This window comes from Idiotropiscis lumnitzeri, chromosome 14, assembly GCF_059441095.1.
Source record: "Idiotropiscis lumnitzeri isolate Australia: NSW breed Sydney's pygmy pipehorse chromosome 14, RoL_Ilum_1.0, whole genome shotgun sequence".
Classification (NCBI taxonomy): Eukaryota; Metazoa; Chordata; class Actinopteri; order Syngnathiformes; family Syngnathidae; genus Idiotropiscis; species Idiotropiscis lumnitzeri.
This window is the reverse complement of record NC_142404.1, coordinates 20,413,818-20,426,268: the sequence shown is the minus strand read 5'-3', so window position 1 is coordinate 20,426,268 and position 12,451 is coordinate 20,413,818. Positions and strand designations below refer to the sequence as shown.

At 50.9% G+C, this 12,451-nt stretch overlaps 1 protein-coding gene across 1 annotated transcript in view; it reads left to right on the top strand.

Annotated features, from left to right (window-relative positions):
- LOC148323979 (titin-like) overlaps positions 1-12,451 on the top strand; it is a 98,113-nt gene that overhangs the window by 9,926 nt on the left and 75,736 nt on the right. The window contains 19 exon segments of the mRNA XM_088314506.1: positions 225-457; positions 588-730; positions 813-979; positions 1,342-1,569; positions 1,971-2,212; positions 2,281-2,525; positions 3,307-3,471; positions 3,559-3,727; positions 4,469-6,165; positions 6,304-6,585; positions 7,497-7,763; positions 7,932-8,204; positions 8,396-8,659; positions 9,090-9,350; positions 9,722-9,982; positions 10,706-10,969; positions 11,258-11,518; positions 11,586-11,846; positions 12,003-12,263. Of these exon segments, the coding sequence (XP_088170632.1) occupies positions 225-457; positions 588-730; positions 813-979; positions 1,342-1,569; positions 1,971-2,212; positions 2,281-2,525; positions 3,307-3,471; positions 3,559-3,727; positions 4,469-6,165; positions 6,304-6,585; positions 7,497-7,763; positions 7,932-8,204; positions 8,396-8,659; positions 9,090-9,350; positions 9,722-9,982; positions 10,706-10,969; positions 11,258-11,518; positions 11,586-11,846; positions 12,003-12,263 (5,944 nt within the window).

The following is a 12,451-nucleotide window of genomic DNA, read 5'->3' as shown; positions in this document are numbered from 1 at the left end:
TGGCCACTGGCAATTTCATTTGCACTCGTACCTCACGTCACAACTCCCAACCGAAACGGCTGAAAATGCGCTTTCTCCGTTCTGGCAAATATTCACCAATACCGTCCCCTTGAAATCTGTGCGTCATCATTTCACGTCCAAGTGCTGGTCCAGGCCGTTAGTGCGCTCTAACGCAGATGTGACTTAGCCTGTCTTTGGCGTTTTGCATGCTTGTCCACAATTAGCCCGTTGAAGCTGAGTGCGCGTCCTTTGCTTCACTACGCGTTGTGTCCAACACTGACAGTGTTGCCACGGAGGTGAGCGGCACAGAGGCCGTCGCCCCCTTCTTCATCTGCAAGCCAACGGTCCAGAAGCTGGTGGAGGGCGCCGCCGTGGCCTTCTATTGCCAAGTGGGAGGCAACCCCAGACCACACGTCGTCTGGAAGAAGAACGGCGTCCTTCTCTCCACTGGATACAGGTACAACCGAGAACGGAAAGGAAAACAGCCAGAGCAGGAAAGGAAAACAGCCACAACAGAAAAGTCCTGTGTGCAATCAGTGAGAGGACATGGCCTTCTTTTCAGTTCTTCAACTTTTGCTTCTTTTTAGATATAAAGTGACCTACAAGAAAGAGACGGGCGAAAGCAAACTGGAGATCTCCATGACGTTTGCTGATGATGCTGGGGAATATTCCGTCTTTGCTAAGAACTCTCACGGGGAAGCCTCGGCCTCCATCAGCCTTCTGGAGGAAGGTAACGCCGTCTTCGGTCTCCACTTGCCTGAGAGCAGGAGGGTGAAACACAAAACACTTTTGTCTGTTTGCAATGTCCGCAGAGGAGTACGAGGCTTACATGAGACTGGTGGACGCCGCGTACAAAAGTGAAGTGACGTCGACCGCGGCGACGGAGACGGTGACGGTCGAGGAGCCGTCCGTACTTGTGAGCGGGTACCAGGCGCTGCACAAAAGAGGCGCCACTCCGATGAGCTTCGTCTCCGAAACGGTACTTGGACAAAACCTCCGGGACAGGTGCTAAGACTTCATGACACCACTCGCCTCAATTTTTTCTGCTTCAGCTCCTGACCGTTTTCATTCAGTGAGCTGACTGTGGAGGGAAAAAAAATGAGAGAAGGAAAATCAATGTCAAATATCTCTGACAGAAAAATGAAATTCTTTTGGATTGTTTTTTTAAATGGATTTGGACGATCTTGAGCTCGTCTCTGCTCCCAAAAGTCCTTGGTCTTGTCTCATCTAGTCCGGTCTTGAGCACAACACTTATCTGGAGTTGTTCTGGAGTCTCAAGTACTTTTTTTGCCAGTGCTGTCTTGGTGTCACTTGACCTTTTTTTCTTTGCTTGTCCTGCAGGAGTTCCTCATTTCAGCCTTTGAAGAGCGGATCATCCAGGAGATCGAGATCCGCATCCTGAGGATTACTTACACAGAACTCCTTCGGGAGGACGGCGAGCAGATGGTGAGCGCGCCGGACCGCGAGGCCATGGCGCCCACCTTTGACACGCTGGTCAAGAACTACCGCATCGTGGAAGGGATGGGCGTCACCTTCCACTGCAAGATGGCCGGCGTGCCGCCACCCAAGGTGAGGAGCCGTCGCAAGAGCGCCAAGTTTCTGCTTGGTTTGGTGTTTAGCTTCAATATCACCGCCAAGAACTGAGTAGAAGGAATTCCATTGGAGCTACTTTTGAACTTCCGAGGCTGGGAGGCACTTCAACTTCAACATGGCTTTCAACAAAAAAAAAAAAAAACACAAAAGAAAAGCGCTCGGTGCCTGCTGCGTGACGCCCAAACAATGAAGGGCAGCGTGAACTCACATGCAATTGTGTCAAATTGCTTTCTCCGGCCCAAGAAAGTCTCAAAGTGTTGTTGACGTTGCTCCATATTTTTTAACCTCTTTGTTTTTTAAATTGACATCTTTTGAGATTTCTTGAGAGTTGGTTAGCGAACATGCGTCCGTATTGAGCATCGAGTCCTTGTGTGCAGATCGCTTGGTACAAAGACGGCCAACGCGTCCGCGTCGGCGGCCGCTACCAGGTGGAGGTTCTTCCGGACGGACACGCCAGCCTGCGATTGCCCTCCGTTCTGCCCGAGGATGAGGGCGTCTACACGGCCTTCGGCAGCAACATGAAAGGAAACGCCGTCAGCTCGGGGAAGCTCTACGTGGAACCTTCTGGCAGTGGGTCGCCTCAGAGATACACGCCGCAGCCGGCCATGCATAGGATCCAGTACGTAGCCTTGACGAGGTTCGCGGACGTAGAACGAGCGGTTGATTTATTTATTGTTTTGTCCTTAGGTCTGAATCCCCCCGCTCACTGAGTCGCTCGCCGGGCCGCTCCTCCAGCCGCTCCCCCAGTCGTTCTCCCGGACGCTCACCGGCCCGAAGACTCGACGACACGGACGAGGCTCAGCTGGAGAGACTCTACAAGCCTGTCTTCGTCATGAAGCCGACCTCGCTCAAATGCTCAGAGGGCCAAACGGCCAGATTTGACCTGAAGGTGGTCGGCAGACCCATGCCGGACACGTACTGGTTCCATAATGGTGAGCGGCGCACGGATGCAGTTTTTTTGTGATGAATTGGCATAAAAATAATTTCAATCTTGAATTAATTTGAAAAATGCAAACTAAGTTAATGGCAACAACTGAAAGAAAACATCTCGTCCTTGTCAGGCAGCAATGTCTCAGGTTCAACGATAACTGAACCAGGTTTTCATTTTCACACAGAAACGCAAACCAAAATCTCCAAAATGTTCTTATCCTAACAGGGAAGTTTGTCATCCTAATGAGCAAAACTGGGCACTTTTTTTGGGCCTTTTTGATGGTCCGTCCCCCGCATTCCGGATGCAATCTTTCCCTTCCGGCCTCGACCCTACGGCCATACTCATAAAAATTGTTGACCCCAGACCATTTTAAGCCCCTCCCCCACCAGCCGCCCCAAAACAAAAAAACCAAAACAAAACAAAAAAAAAAAACCTCTGTGCATGACGCCACCACGGTTTCGTCTGCACCTCCGGGACCACGCGGAAAACAGAAACTCAAAGAATATTACCGAATGCAAGTAATTTTGCACAGTTGGTCGTGGCGCTAGAGATGCGTTCGGAGGCAGTTTTTGTCGTCTGCCCTTTTAGCGACGCCCACGTCATACGCACGAGGGCCCTAAAATCCAGCCTCGCTTAATCAAACCCTTTCTATAATTTGTCACCCCCCGCTCCAAAAATGGCCATCCGGCCGAAGTCCTCATCAATAAGACGGTTAATTGAACACAATAAGAAGTCAAAAGAGGTGCAAACATGAAAAGTACTTCATTGCTCGCGATTTCCAGGTCAACAAGTCATCAACGACTACACGCACAAAATTGTGGTGAAGGAGGACGGCGTTCAGTCCATGATCATCGTCCCCGCGATGCCGCAAGACTCGGGCGAGTGGACGGTGGTGGCTCACAACCGAGCCGGGCGCACCACCATCATGGTGACTTTGACCGTCGAAGGTAAGCGAGCCTCTGTCGCGACTCGCCTTTGGGTGCACGTTGCGTCCACGCTGGTCACAAAATGGTTTGTGGCCTCTCCGCTTGCAGCCCGAGAAAGCTTGACGCGTCCTCATTTCGTGGAGAAACTGAAGAACATCACGGTCAAGCAGGGAACTCTGGTGGAGCTGGCCGTCAAGGCTATTGGAAACCCCGTGCCCGACATCGTGTGGCTGAAGAACAGTGACATCGTCAGCCCGCACAAGCACCCGCAAATCAAGTACGTGTCGCCATTGGACTCTCATTGCGTCTTCAAGCAATACAAACGCTTCCAGCTTTCAGTATTCAATTAGTCAGTGTGCAGAAGAAGTAAAAGTGCAAGCATCAATGGCATCATTTCCAGAAAAAAAGTCTCAAGTCTCTTTTTTAACTCCCTCCTTTCCAGATGTAGCCACTTGACCCTTTTTTGCCTGTTAGCCCTCCCGCCGCAAGCTCAGTAACTTTCCGGCCTCGACCCTCCGGCCTTATTCAGAAAAATGATCGGCCCCGACCCCGTTGCACACGTACACAAAACCCAAAAAAAACCAAAACGTGAGGGCTGCGCTAAAATTAAATTTTGATGTTCGTTTGTTCATAATTTTGTGGCCACCCCCCCGGGCTACAAATGGCTCACAAGCCACCAGTTTGAGAGCCCTGTAGCCATCCTTGTCAAAGTAGGGAGGCGAAGTCTTTTGCCATGGCTTTTTCACTCCCCCAAAGATTCATAAGAAAACTTTTTTTTTTTTGCTAAATGTTAATTCACCAGCCATGGAACATCTGAAAACATAGACAACGCACATGCCACCAACAGAAATCCACGCATAAACATTACAAACCGAGAAAGATGTCTTTAGTTTTGAAGGTGAAACTGAAACCAAAAAGATTTTAGTGGACTCCATTGAAGGTTTTGTGATGACAGTGACCGAGATGACTGCAGTTCTCAGTCAACCGATTAAGGTTCCTTGTTCATGTGATTTGCCAGGATTGAGGGCACCAAGGGAGAGGCCAAGTTTCAGATCCCGTCTGCCGCGAGTTCCGACAGTGCGTGGTACACGGCCACGGCCATCAACCGAGCCGGCAGGGACACCACCCGCTGCAGAGTCAACGTGGAGACGGACTTTGCTGCTCCGCCAACCGAGAGGCGGCTCATCATCACCAAAGGAACCTACAAGGCCAAAGAGATTGCCGCCCCCGAGCTGGAGCCCCTGCATCTCCGCTACGGCCAAGAGCAGTGGGAGGAGGGAGACCTTTATGACAAAGAGAAGCAACAGAAACCGCAATTCAAGAAGAAGCTGACCTCCATTCGAATGAAGAAGTTCGGCCCCGCTCACTTTGAGTGCAGACTGACCCCTATTGGCGACCCCACCATGGCGGTGGAGTGGCTCCATGACGGCAAGCCCCTGGAGGCCGCTAACCGGCTCCGAATGATCAACGAATTTGGCTACTGCAGTCTGGACTACGAGGTCGCGTACGCGCGAGACAGCGGCGTCATCACTTGCAGAGCCACCAACAAGTTTGGCGTGGACCAGAACTCGGCCACCCTGATCGTCAAGGACGAGAAGGGTCTGGTTGAGGAGAGCCAGTTGCCCGAGGGGAGAAAAGGAGCGCACAGGATTGAGGAGATGGAACGTATAGCTCACGAAGGCGCACCTGCGGGGGTGAGCGCCGACGAGCAAACCGAAAAGTGCAAACCTGAAATTGTCTTGCTTCCTGAGCCGGCTCGAGTGCTGGAAGGCGACATCGCCCGATTCCGGTGCAGAGTGACCGGTTACCCTGCGCCCAAGGTCAACTGGTACCTCAACGGACAGCTTATTCGCAAGAGCAAGCGCTACAGACTACGTTACGATGGCATCTACTACCTAGAGATTGTTGACATCAAGTCTTACGACACAGGTGAAGTCCGACTGGTTGCCGATAACCCTCAGGGAACGACGGAGCACGTTGTCAAGCTGGAAGTCACGCAGAGGGAGGACTTCAGGTCAGTCCTGCGTCGCGCTCCGGAAGCCAAGGCGGCGGAGCCCCCACACGAGTCTGGCAGAGTCGGCTTTGGCGTTGTGAAGGTAGATCAACCTGCCGAGGTTGCGCAAGACAAAGAGGTTGTGAAACTTAGGAAGACGCAGAGGATTGTTCACGAGAAAACCTCAGAGGAGTCAGAAGAGCTGAAGAGCAAGTTCAAGCGCAGGACGGAAGAAGGCTTCTATGAGTCCATCTCTGCGGTGGAATTCAAGGCACGCAGGCGGGACGACTCCTATGAGGATTTGTTGAAGAAGACCAAGGATGAGCTGCTCCACCACTTGAAAGAGGAAGAAGAGGCGGAGAGGAAGAAGCTGGAGGAACAGGGCAAGATCAGCATCCCCACAATAAAACCCGAGAGGATCCAGTTGTCTCCCAGCATGGAAGCCCCCAAGATCCTCGAACGCATCACCAGCAAGACGGTGAGCACCGCGGACGAGGTTTGCTTCCGACTGAGGGTGGTGGGCCGACCGGAGCCTGAGTGCCAGTGGTTCAAGAATGGCATCGAACTGGAGAAGTCAGACCGTGTCTACTGGTACTGGCCCGAGGACCATTTGTGTGAGCTCGTCATCCGAGACGTCACGCCGGAAGACTCGGCCAGCATCATGGTCAAAGCGATCAACATTGCCGGCGAGGCGTCCAGCCACGCCTTCCTGCTGGTGCAAGGTATTGTCACCCTTTTTCTCTCTTCGGGATGCATTTTGGAAAGGTTTGCCGTTCAAAAGCAAAACGCCCTCCCAAACTGATGTGGATGTTGATCTACTGCCGTTTTCTTGGAGTCATGGCTTTGCTTTGTCTTTGTAGGTAAGGCCGCTGTTAGCTTTACCCAACATCTGGAGGATGCCTCCGCCCAAGAGAAGGACACCATGGTGACCTTCGAGTGTGAAACCAGTGAACCTTTCGTCAAAGTCAAATGGCTGAAGGACAACACGGAGATCTTCTCCGGAGACAAATACCGAATGCACTCAGATCGGAAGGTGCACTTTCTGTCTGTGCTGATGCTCGAAGTGAGTGACGACGCAGAGTACTCATGTGTCATCGTAGACGACGACAGCGTCCGAACCATCGCGAGACTTCATGTCGAAGGTGAGGGCCAAGATCTGACGATTCTGCATCACTCCAAAAACGAGGAGTACAGTATACAGCAAAGTGGATGCCACATAATCTGCCAATAGAACGTAATGCAACTTTAGGCGTACAATGACGCAGAATGTCCTTGAGCGCTTGAAAGTGTCAATGCTGTAGAATATTGATCAACGACAGTTGTTCAAGTATGGAGAGAGCTGAAGTCACAACGATCCGTGCGGTATTGATTTAGAAAGTCTCACAATACACTTTGAGTCAACTGTTGAGGGAGTTAATGACGAAGTTGTTTGAATGTTGATGGCGCCTACCTGAGGGGAGGTGCTAGAAGAGGTGGTGGCCAGGGTGTGGGGGGTCCTGGAGAATTTTCTGTGCCCTTGTCTTGGTTCTTCAAGTGTGGAAGTCCTCAAGAGTGAGTAGGGGGGTACCGATGCTTTTTATTCTTTATTGTGGCGGCAACGAACCAGACCGTGATGAAGGAACACATGACTGTTGTGGAGAACTGCCTCAGCAGCTCCTGGGGCAGGCCGTGCTTCCCCAGCAGCCTCGGGAAGTACGTCCTTTGCTGGGCCTCTTTCAGGTGGAGGTGACGTTGGCCTCCCAATTCAGGTCCTGAGAGACTGCGATTCTCAGGAACTTGAAGGTCTCGAAGGTTGACTCACGGCAGTTGGACAATGTGAGGGGCTGCTGTGACAAGGGATATTCTATTGTCTTTGAAAATCTTTGTGGGTTTGTCTTGGTTGACGAAAAAGTGACAAAGGCAAGACTCACTGTGCTTAGCAGCTCTTCTCTCTGTGTTTTTGAAAAAAAAAACAACAAAAAAAAAAAAACATCATTCTGCCTCGGTTTGTCATGATTTGATCTTGGTTGGATGAAAGTTGTTGAAGTATTGAGGTTGGCGTATTTGACTTCAGGTGCCGCCCTGGAGCTGATCAGTCCTCTGGAGAACATCGAGGTTCCCGAGAGCTACTCCGGAGAGTTTGAGGTGGAGTTGTCTCGCGAGGGCGCCGAGGGCAGCTGGTTCTTCGGAGACAGGGAGCTTTCTGCCGACAGCAAACATGTCCTGTCCTCCCGGCGGGGAAGACACACCCTGACCGTGAAGGATGTCAGGAAGGAGGATCAGGGGAAGTACTCTTTTGTATGTGGCGACATCAAGACCAGCGCTTCACTCAGGATGAAATGTAAGGAGCTTCTACTCGCACACACTTGTTACCATGTTTTGACACTTTTACCTCACTATTAATTGGTATACCAAAGGTGTCTAGTAAATGGTAAAATGGCATTGCATCAAGTTGGATGAGTCGCTGTCGTGTTGATTGTGTGGTAACTAACAGGCTTTGTGTCTGCAGTGCGTCCGGTGACGCTTATGCAGCCTCTGTCTGATCTGACCGTCTGTGAGGGCGACATCGCTCAGCTGGAGGTCAGATTCTCTCAGGAAAACGTGGAGGGAACCTGGATGAAGAGCGGCCAGGCCGTCACCGCATCGGACCGCGTCCACATGGTCGTGGACAAAGCCGTCCACAAGCTCCTGGTGGAGAACGCCGGGCCAGAAGATGCCGCCTCGTATTCCTTCGAAGTTCCCAGCCACTACATCAGCACCTCCTGCAAACTCAACGTTCAGAGTATGGCCATTCCTCCAACATTACCATGACTTTATCAATCACTCCCAGTCCACCGCACGACAGACAGAAAATCTTTCTTTTCTCGAACAATCAAGCATGATTTTGTGGCGAAACGAATTATAATGCAGCCCTGGAAAGTGTCCGGCTGGCGTGTCAGCATTTGAGGATCTTGACCGATTTTGTCTTTGCAGCCATTGAAGTTGTGTCGCCCCTGAAAGACATGACTTCGGTGGAAGGCACCAAGGCGGTTCTGGAGGCCAAGATCTCGGCTCAGAACGTGGCCTCGGTCAAATGGTTCCACGACGACAAGCCAGTGATGGCCAGCGAGCGTGTGCAAATTGTTGCCAAAGGCGCTAAGCAGCGACTTGTCTTCAGCAGAACCTTCGCCTCAGATGAAGGACACTACAAGCTGCTGGTTGGGAAGGTGTCCACCAGCTGTAATCTTACCGTGGAACGTAAGACAAAACTCATTTCATCTTTTGCCGGAGGGTGCCGGACTCTTGTTTGTCCAAGACTTTTCACCTTTGGCTGTGCAAACGTTTTCCTCCAAAGGCTGCGTATAAAACAATGCAAGGATCACTTTCATTTTGGTTTTAGTTCGTAAGTCTCTGCTAAGCGGGAGTAAAATTAGAAAACGTCCAAGAGCAATTAACTGTCCAAAGTCATTAGGCAATATAGTCTTCAATAATGCCTTTGATACTGACGAGCAAGTGGATTTGAATTTGCAAAGCTGCAGAGTTACAGAAAGGTGAAAAAAGGGCAAAAAAAGAGTTGTGGTGCCTCCATTTAGTCTCTGCGTGTTACCGTACGACCCACGCGAGCTTCTTGATGTCGTCGACAATGAATTTGGGCTCATCTTCCTGTTTCCGTTTGTTTCGTCTGCAGCCGTTCAAATTATCAAACACATGGAGGACAAAGTGTGCTCCGAGTCCCAAAACGTCAAATTCCAAGTGCAACTATCCCACGCTGGCATTGACCCAGTCTGGACCTTCAGAAACCAGCAACTTAAACCGGGACCCAAGTACAAGATGGAGTCCAAGGACAAGACTCACTCCCTGACTGTCATTGACACCATGAAGGACGAGGAGGGAGAATACGGCTTTCACGCTGGACAGAAGATGTCCAGTGCAAATCTCACTGTCTCTGGTATGCTTTGCTAAACTTAAACTACGTCTCTCGTGCAGTTTTAGTCAAGTTAGTTCTTTGCAGAGTTGGCTTAGATTAGGTAGGTTTTAGCAGTGCTGGTTAAAATCTGGACTGTTATTTCTATTGTTGTTGTTTTTTCTTTGGCGGGGTGATGGTCGCAGCCTTAACACATAAGGCAAAGCAAGGCTGCTGACCACATTCCGAAGGAAGAACAGAGTAAAATGAAAGGAAAAACTTACCGAATGCAGAGCCATTTGCAACGTTGACCTCCTCCTTCTTGCTTTCCGAGCAGATGAAACCGTTCCAACTCCGAGTCTCACGTACTGTGTGGTCGTGTAACCCGCACCTGTGCTTCCTTCCGCTCTCATCAGGCGGCGCCATCACCCGACCTTTGACGGACGTGACGGTGGCCGAGTCGCAGACTGCAGAACTGGAGTGCCAAGTGGCCAACGCCGATGCAGAGGGCAAGTGGCTCAAGGATGGCAAGCCGCTAGACTTGGACGAGAACGTGAAGAGCATGACCAAGGGGGCCGTCCGTCGCCTCGTCATCGTCATCGCTCGCCCGCAGGACGCCGCCGAGTACACCTACCAAGTGGCCAATTCCAAAACCTCGGCCAACCTCCGAGTGGAAGGTACCTTTCAGCTTTGCTCACCGCCCTCGTGGCAGCAGAGAAAGCTACTCGAGTCAAAAGTCGGGATTCAACTTTAGGACAGACTCTAAAAAGTCAGTCGTTACTCCTAAACAAGTACCCATTTGATAAAGAGCATAGCACAGAAGTACACAATGTGAAATGTACTTCATTACAGACTTGAAAATATACTTAAGTACAAAGGTGGCCAAAGTACTCGCAGTACTGATATGTGTACACATGACTGGTGAAAGTAGAATTACTGATTCAACTCATTCAAGTACAATTACTTGGATACAAACAATTCTGGTAAAAGTCGAAAAAACTGATTCATCTCCTTTCCTTAAGTACAAGTTAAAGAGTACACAAACTGAAAATATACTAAGTTACATGTAGACAAGAACAGCCTTTTCATTATATTAAAAGTACAGAGGTGGCAGGGGTAGGCACACTTTGGACTTAAGTACATATAGTGATGACGAAATGATTCTGGTGGAAGTCAAAGTACGGCACTCCAGACTGAAATGGACTTCAGTGAGTAAAAGTACTGATTGCAAAAAGTACAGAGTGTGAAAAAGTCGAGCCAATAAGTGGCAAACGTATTCCGACTGCAAGTGGAATGAATGGAAGGACAGAATCCACAAGTGGCAAAAGTACAAATTGTTGCGAGTGAAAGTAAGAAGTAGTCGAGAACAGTAAAGTATTTGTGGCCTCTTTGTGGTCCAGCGGTGAAGATCAAAAAGACGCTGCGCAACCAGACGGTGACGGAGACACAGGAGGCGGTCTTCGCACTGGAGCTGACGCACAGAGACGTCAAAGGCGCTCAGTGGCTCCGGAACGGCGTGGAAGTCACTGATGGCGACAAGTACGGCGTGAGCTCCCAAGGCGGAGTCCACACGCTGCACGTCCGAGGCTGCCGCTCGCAGGACGAAGACGTTTACTCCTTCAAGCTGGGCAAGCTGACGGCCAGCGCTCGGCTCAATGTGGAGTGTGAGTGGCCATGCCCCTTTAAGCACACATGATGATGAGTGGCTGCCAAGGAAATAGACAGAGGGAGTCTCGTCCTCGACAACTTGGCAAAATAGATATTTTTCTAGATCTGATTCATGTGCATTGTCTTAAAAAAAACTGCCTGCGGGTACGAGTTAGCCCCAGGGTCGAGACATAAATTGCTCACAGCTCTGTTCTAAAAACTATTGTATCGACGGCTTTTGTGAATGCGGCCCCAAAGCCTCGTTCTGGGCCGCTCGGCCTTGACCGTGTTGCATTTGCGTGCAGCCATCAAGATTGTGAAGAAGATGAAGGATGTGACAACGCTGGTGGGCACCACGCCGTCCTTCGAGATGAGCCTGTCTCACGACAACGTCCCAGTCCGCTGGATGTTCAACGGCGTCGAGCTGACTCCTAGCGACTCGTGCAAGATTCTGGTGGAGCGCAAAGCTCACAAACTGGTTCTGCAGAACGTGGACAGTGCCAACCAAGGGGAGTACGCAGCCGTGGTGGGACACCTTCGGTGCAGCGCCAACCTCACCGTGCAAGGTACTCTGAGGAGAAAACCGTCGGCGGTCTCGGCAAGGACTAAGACTTTTGAGATTTGTCTTTCCAGCTCTTCGCGTGACCAAACCGCTGAAGAGCGTGACGGTGGCCGAGACGCAGCTGGCCACCTTCGAGTGCGAAGTGTCCCACTTCAACGTGCCGTCCACCTGGCTGAAAAACGGCGTGGAGATTGAGATGAGCGACAAGTTCCGCATCGTGGTGCAGGGCAAGCTCCACCAGCTGAAGATCCTGAACACCAGCAGGGCAGACGCCGCCGAGTACACTTTTGTGTGCGGCAATGACCGCGTGTCCGCCACGCTCACCGTCAGCCGTAAGAGCCCAACTCGCTTGCACGTCATCTTCTTGTTTTTTGCTGAACGTTCTTTGCTGTTCTTAACAAAACCTCAATCGCAAAGTATCTTAGTGAGCCGGTTTGCCGGTCCTTGTTGAAGCGGTACCTAACCCAGCGCTCGGTGCCCGCATCTAGCTGTCCTGGTCACGTCCATGCTGAAAGACCTGAACGCTCAGGAGCGGGACACCATCACCTTTGAGGTCACCGTCAACTACGAGGGTATCACCTACAAATGGCTGAAGAACGGCGTGGAGATCAAGTCTTCCGAGAGGTGCCAGGTCCGCAGCCGGCAGCTGACGCACTCGCTGACCATTCGCAACGTTCACTTTGGAGATGGCGGCGAGTACCAGTTTGTGGCCGGATCTGCCGCCAGTGCCGCCAACCTATTTGTCGAAGGTTTGCATTGCATAATCTCTTTTGACAAAGGAAGGAGTAAATATTTAGTATTCAAATGAACAAGTAAAAAGACACAACAAATCAAGACCAAAGATCTCAAAATTTCAAATTGCCATGCGGACTTTTGTCCTCGCCATTTGCACAATTTTCTGTACTGTGCGCGAGCCCTTTTTTGCCAGCCGTTCCAC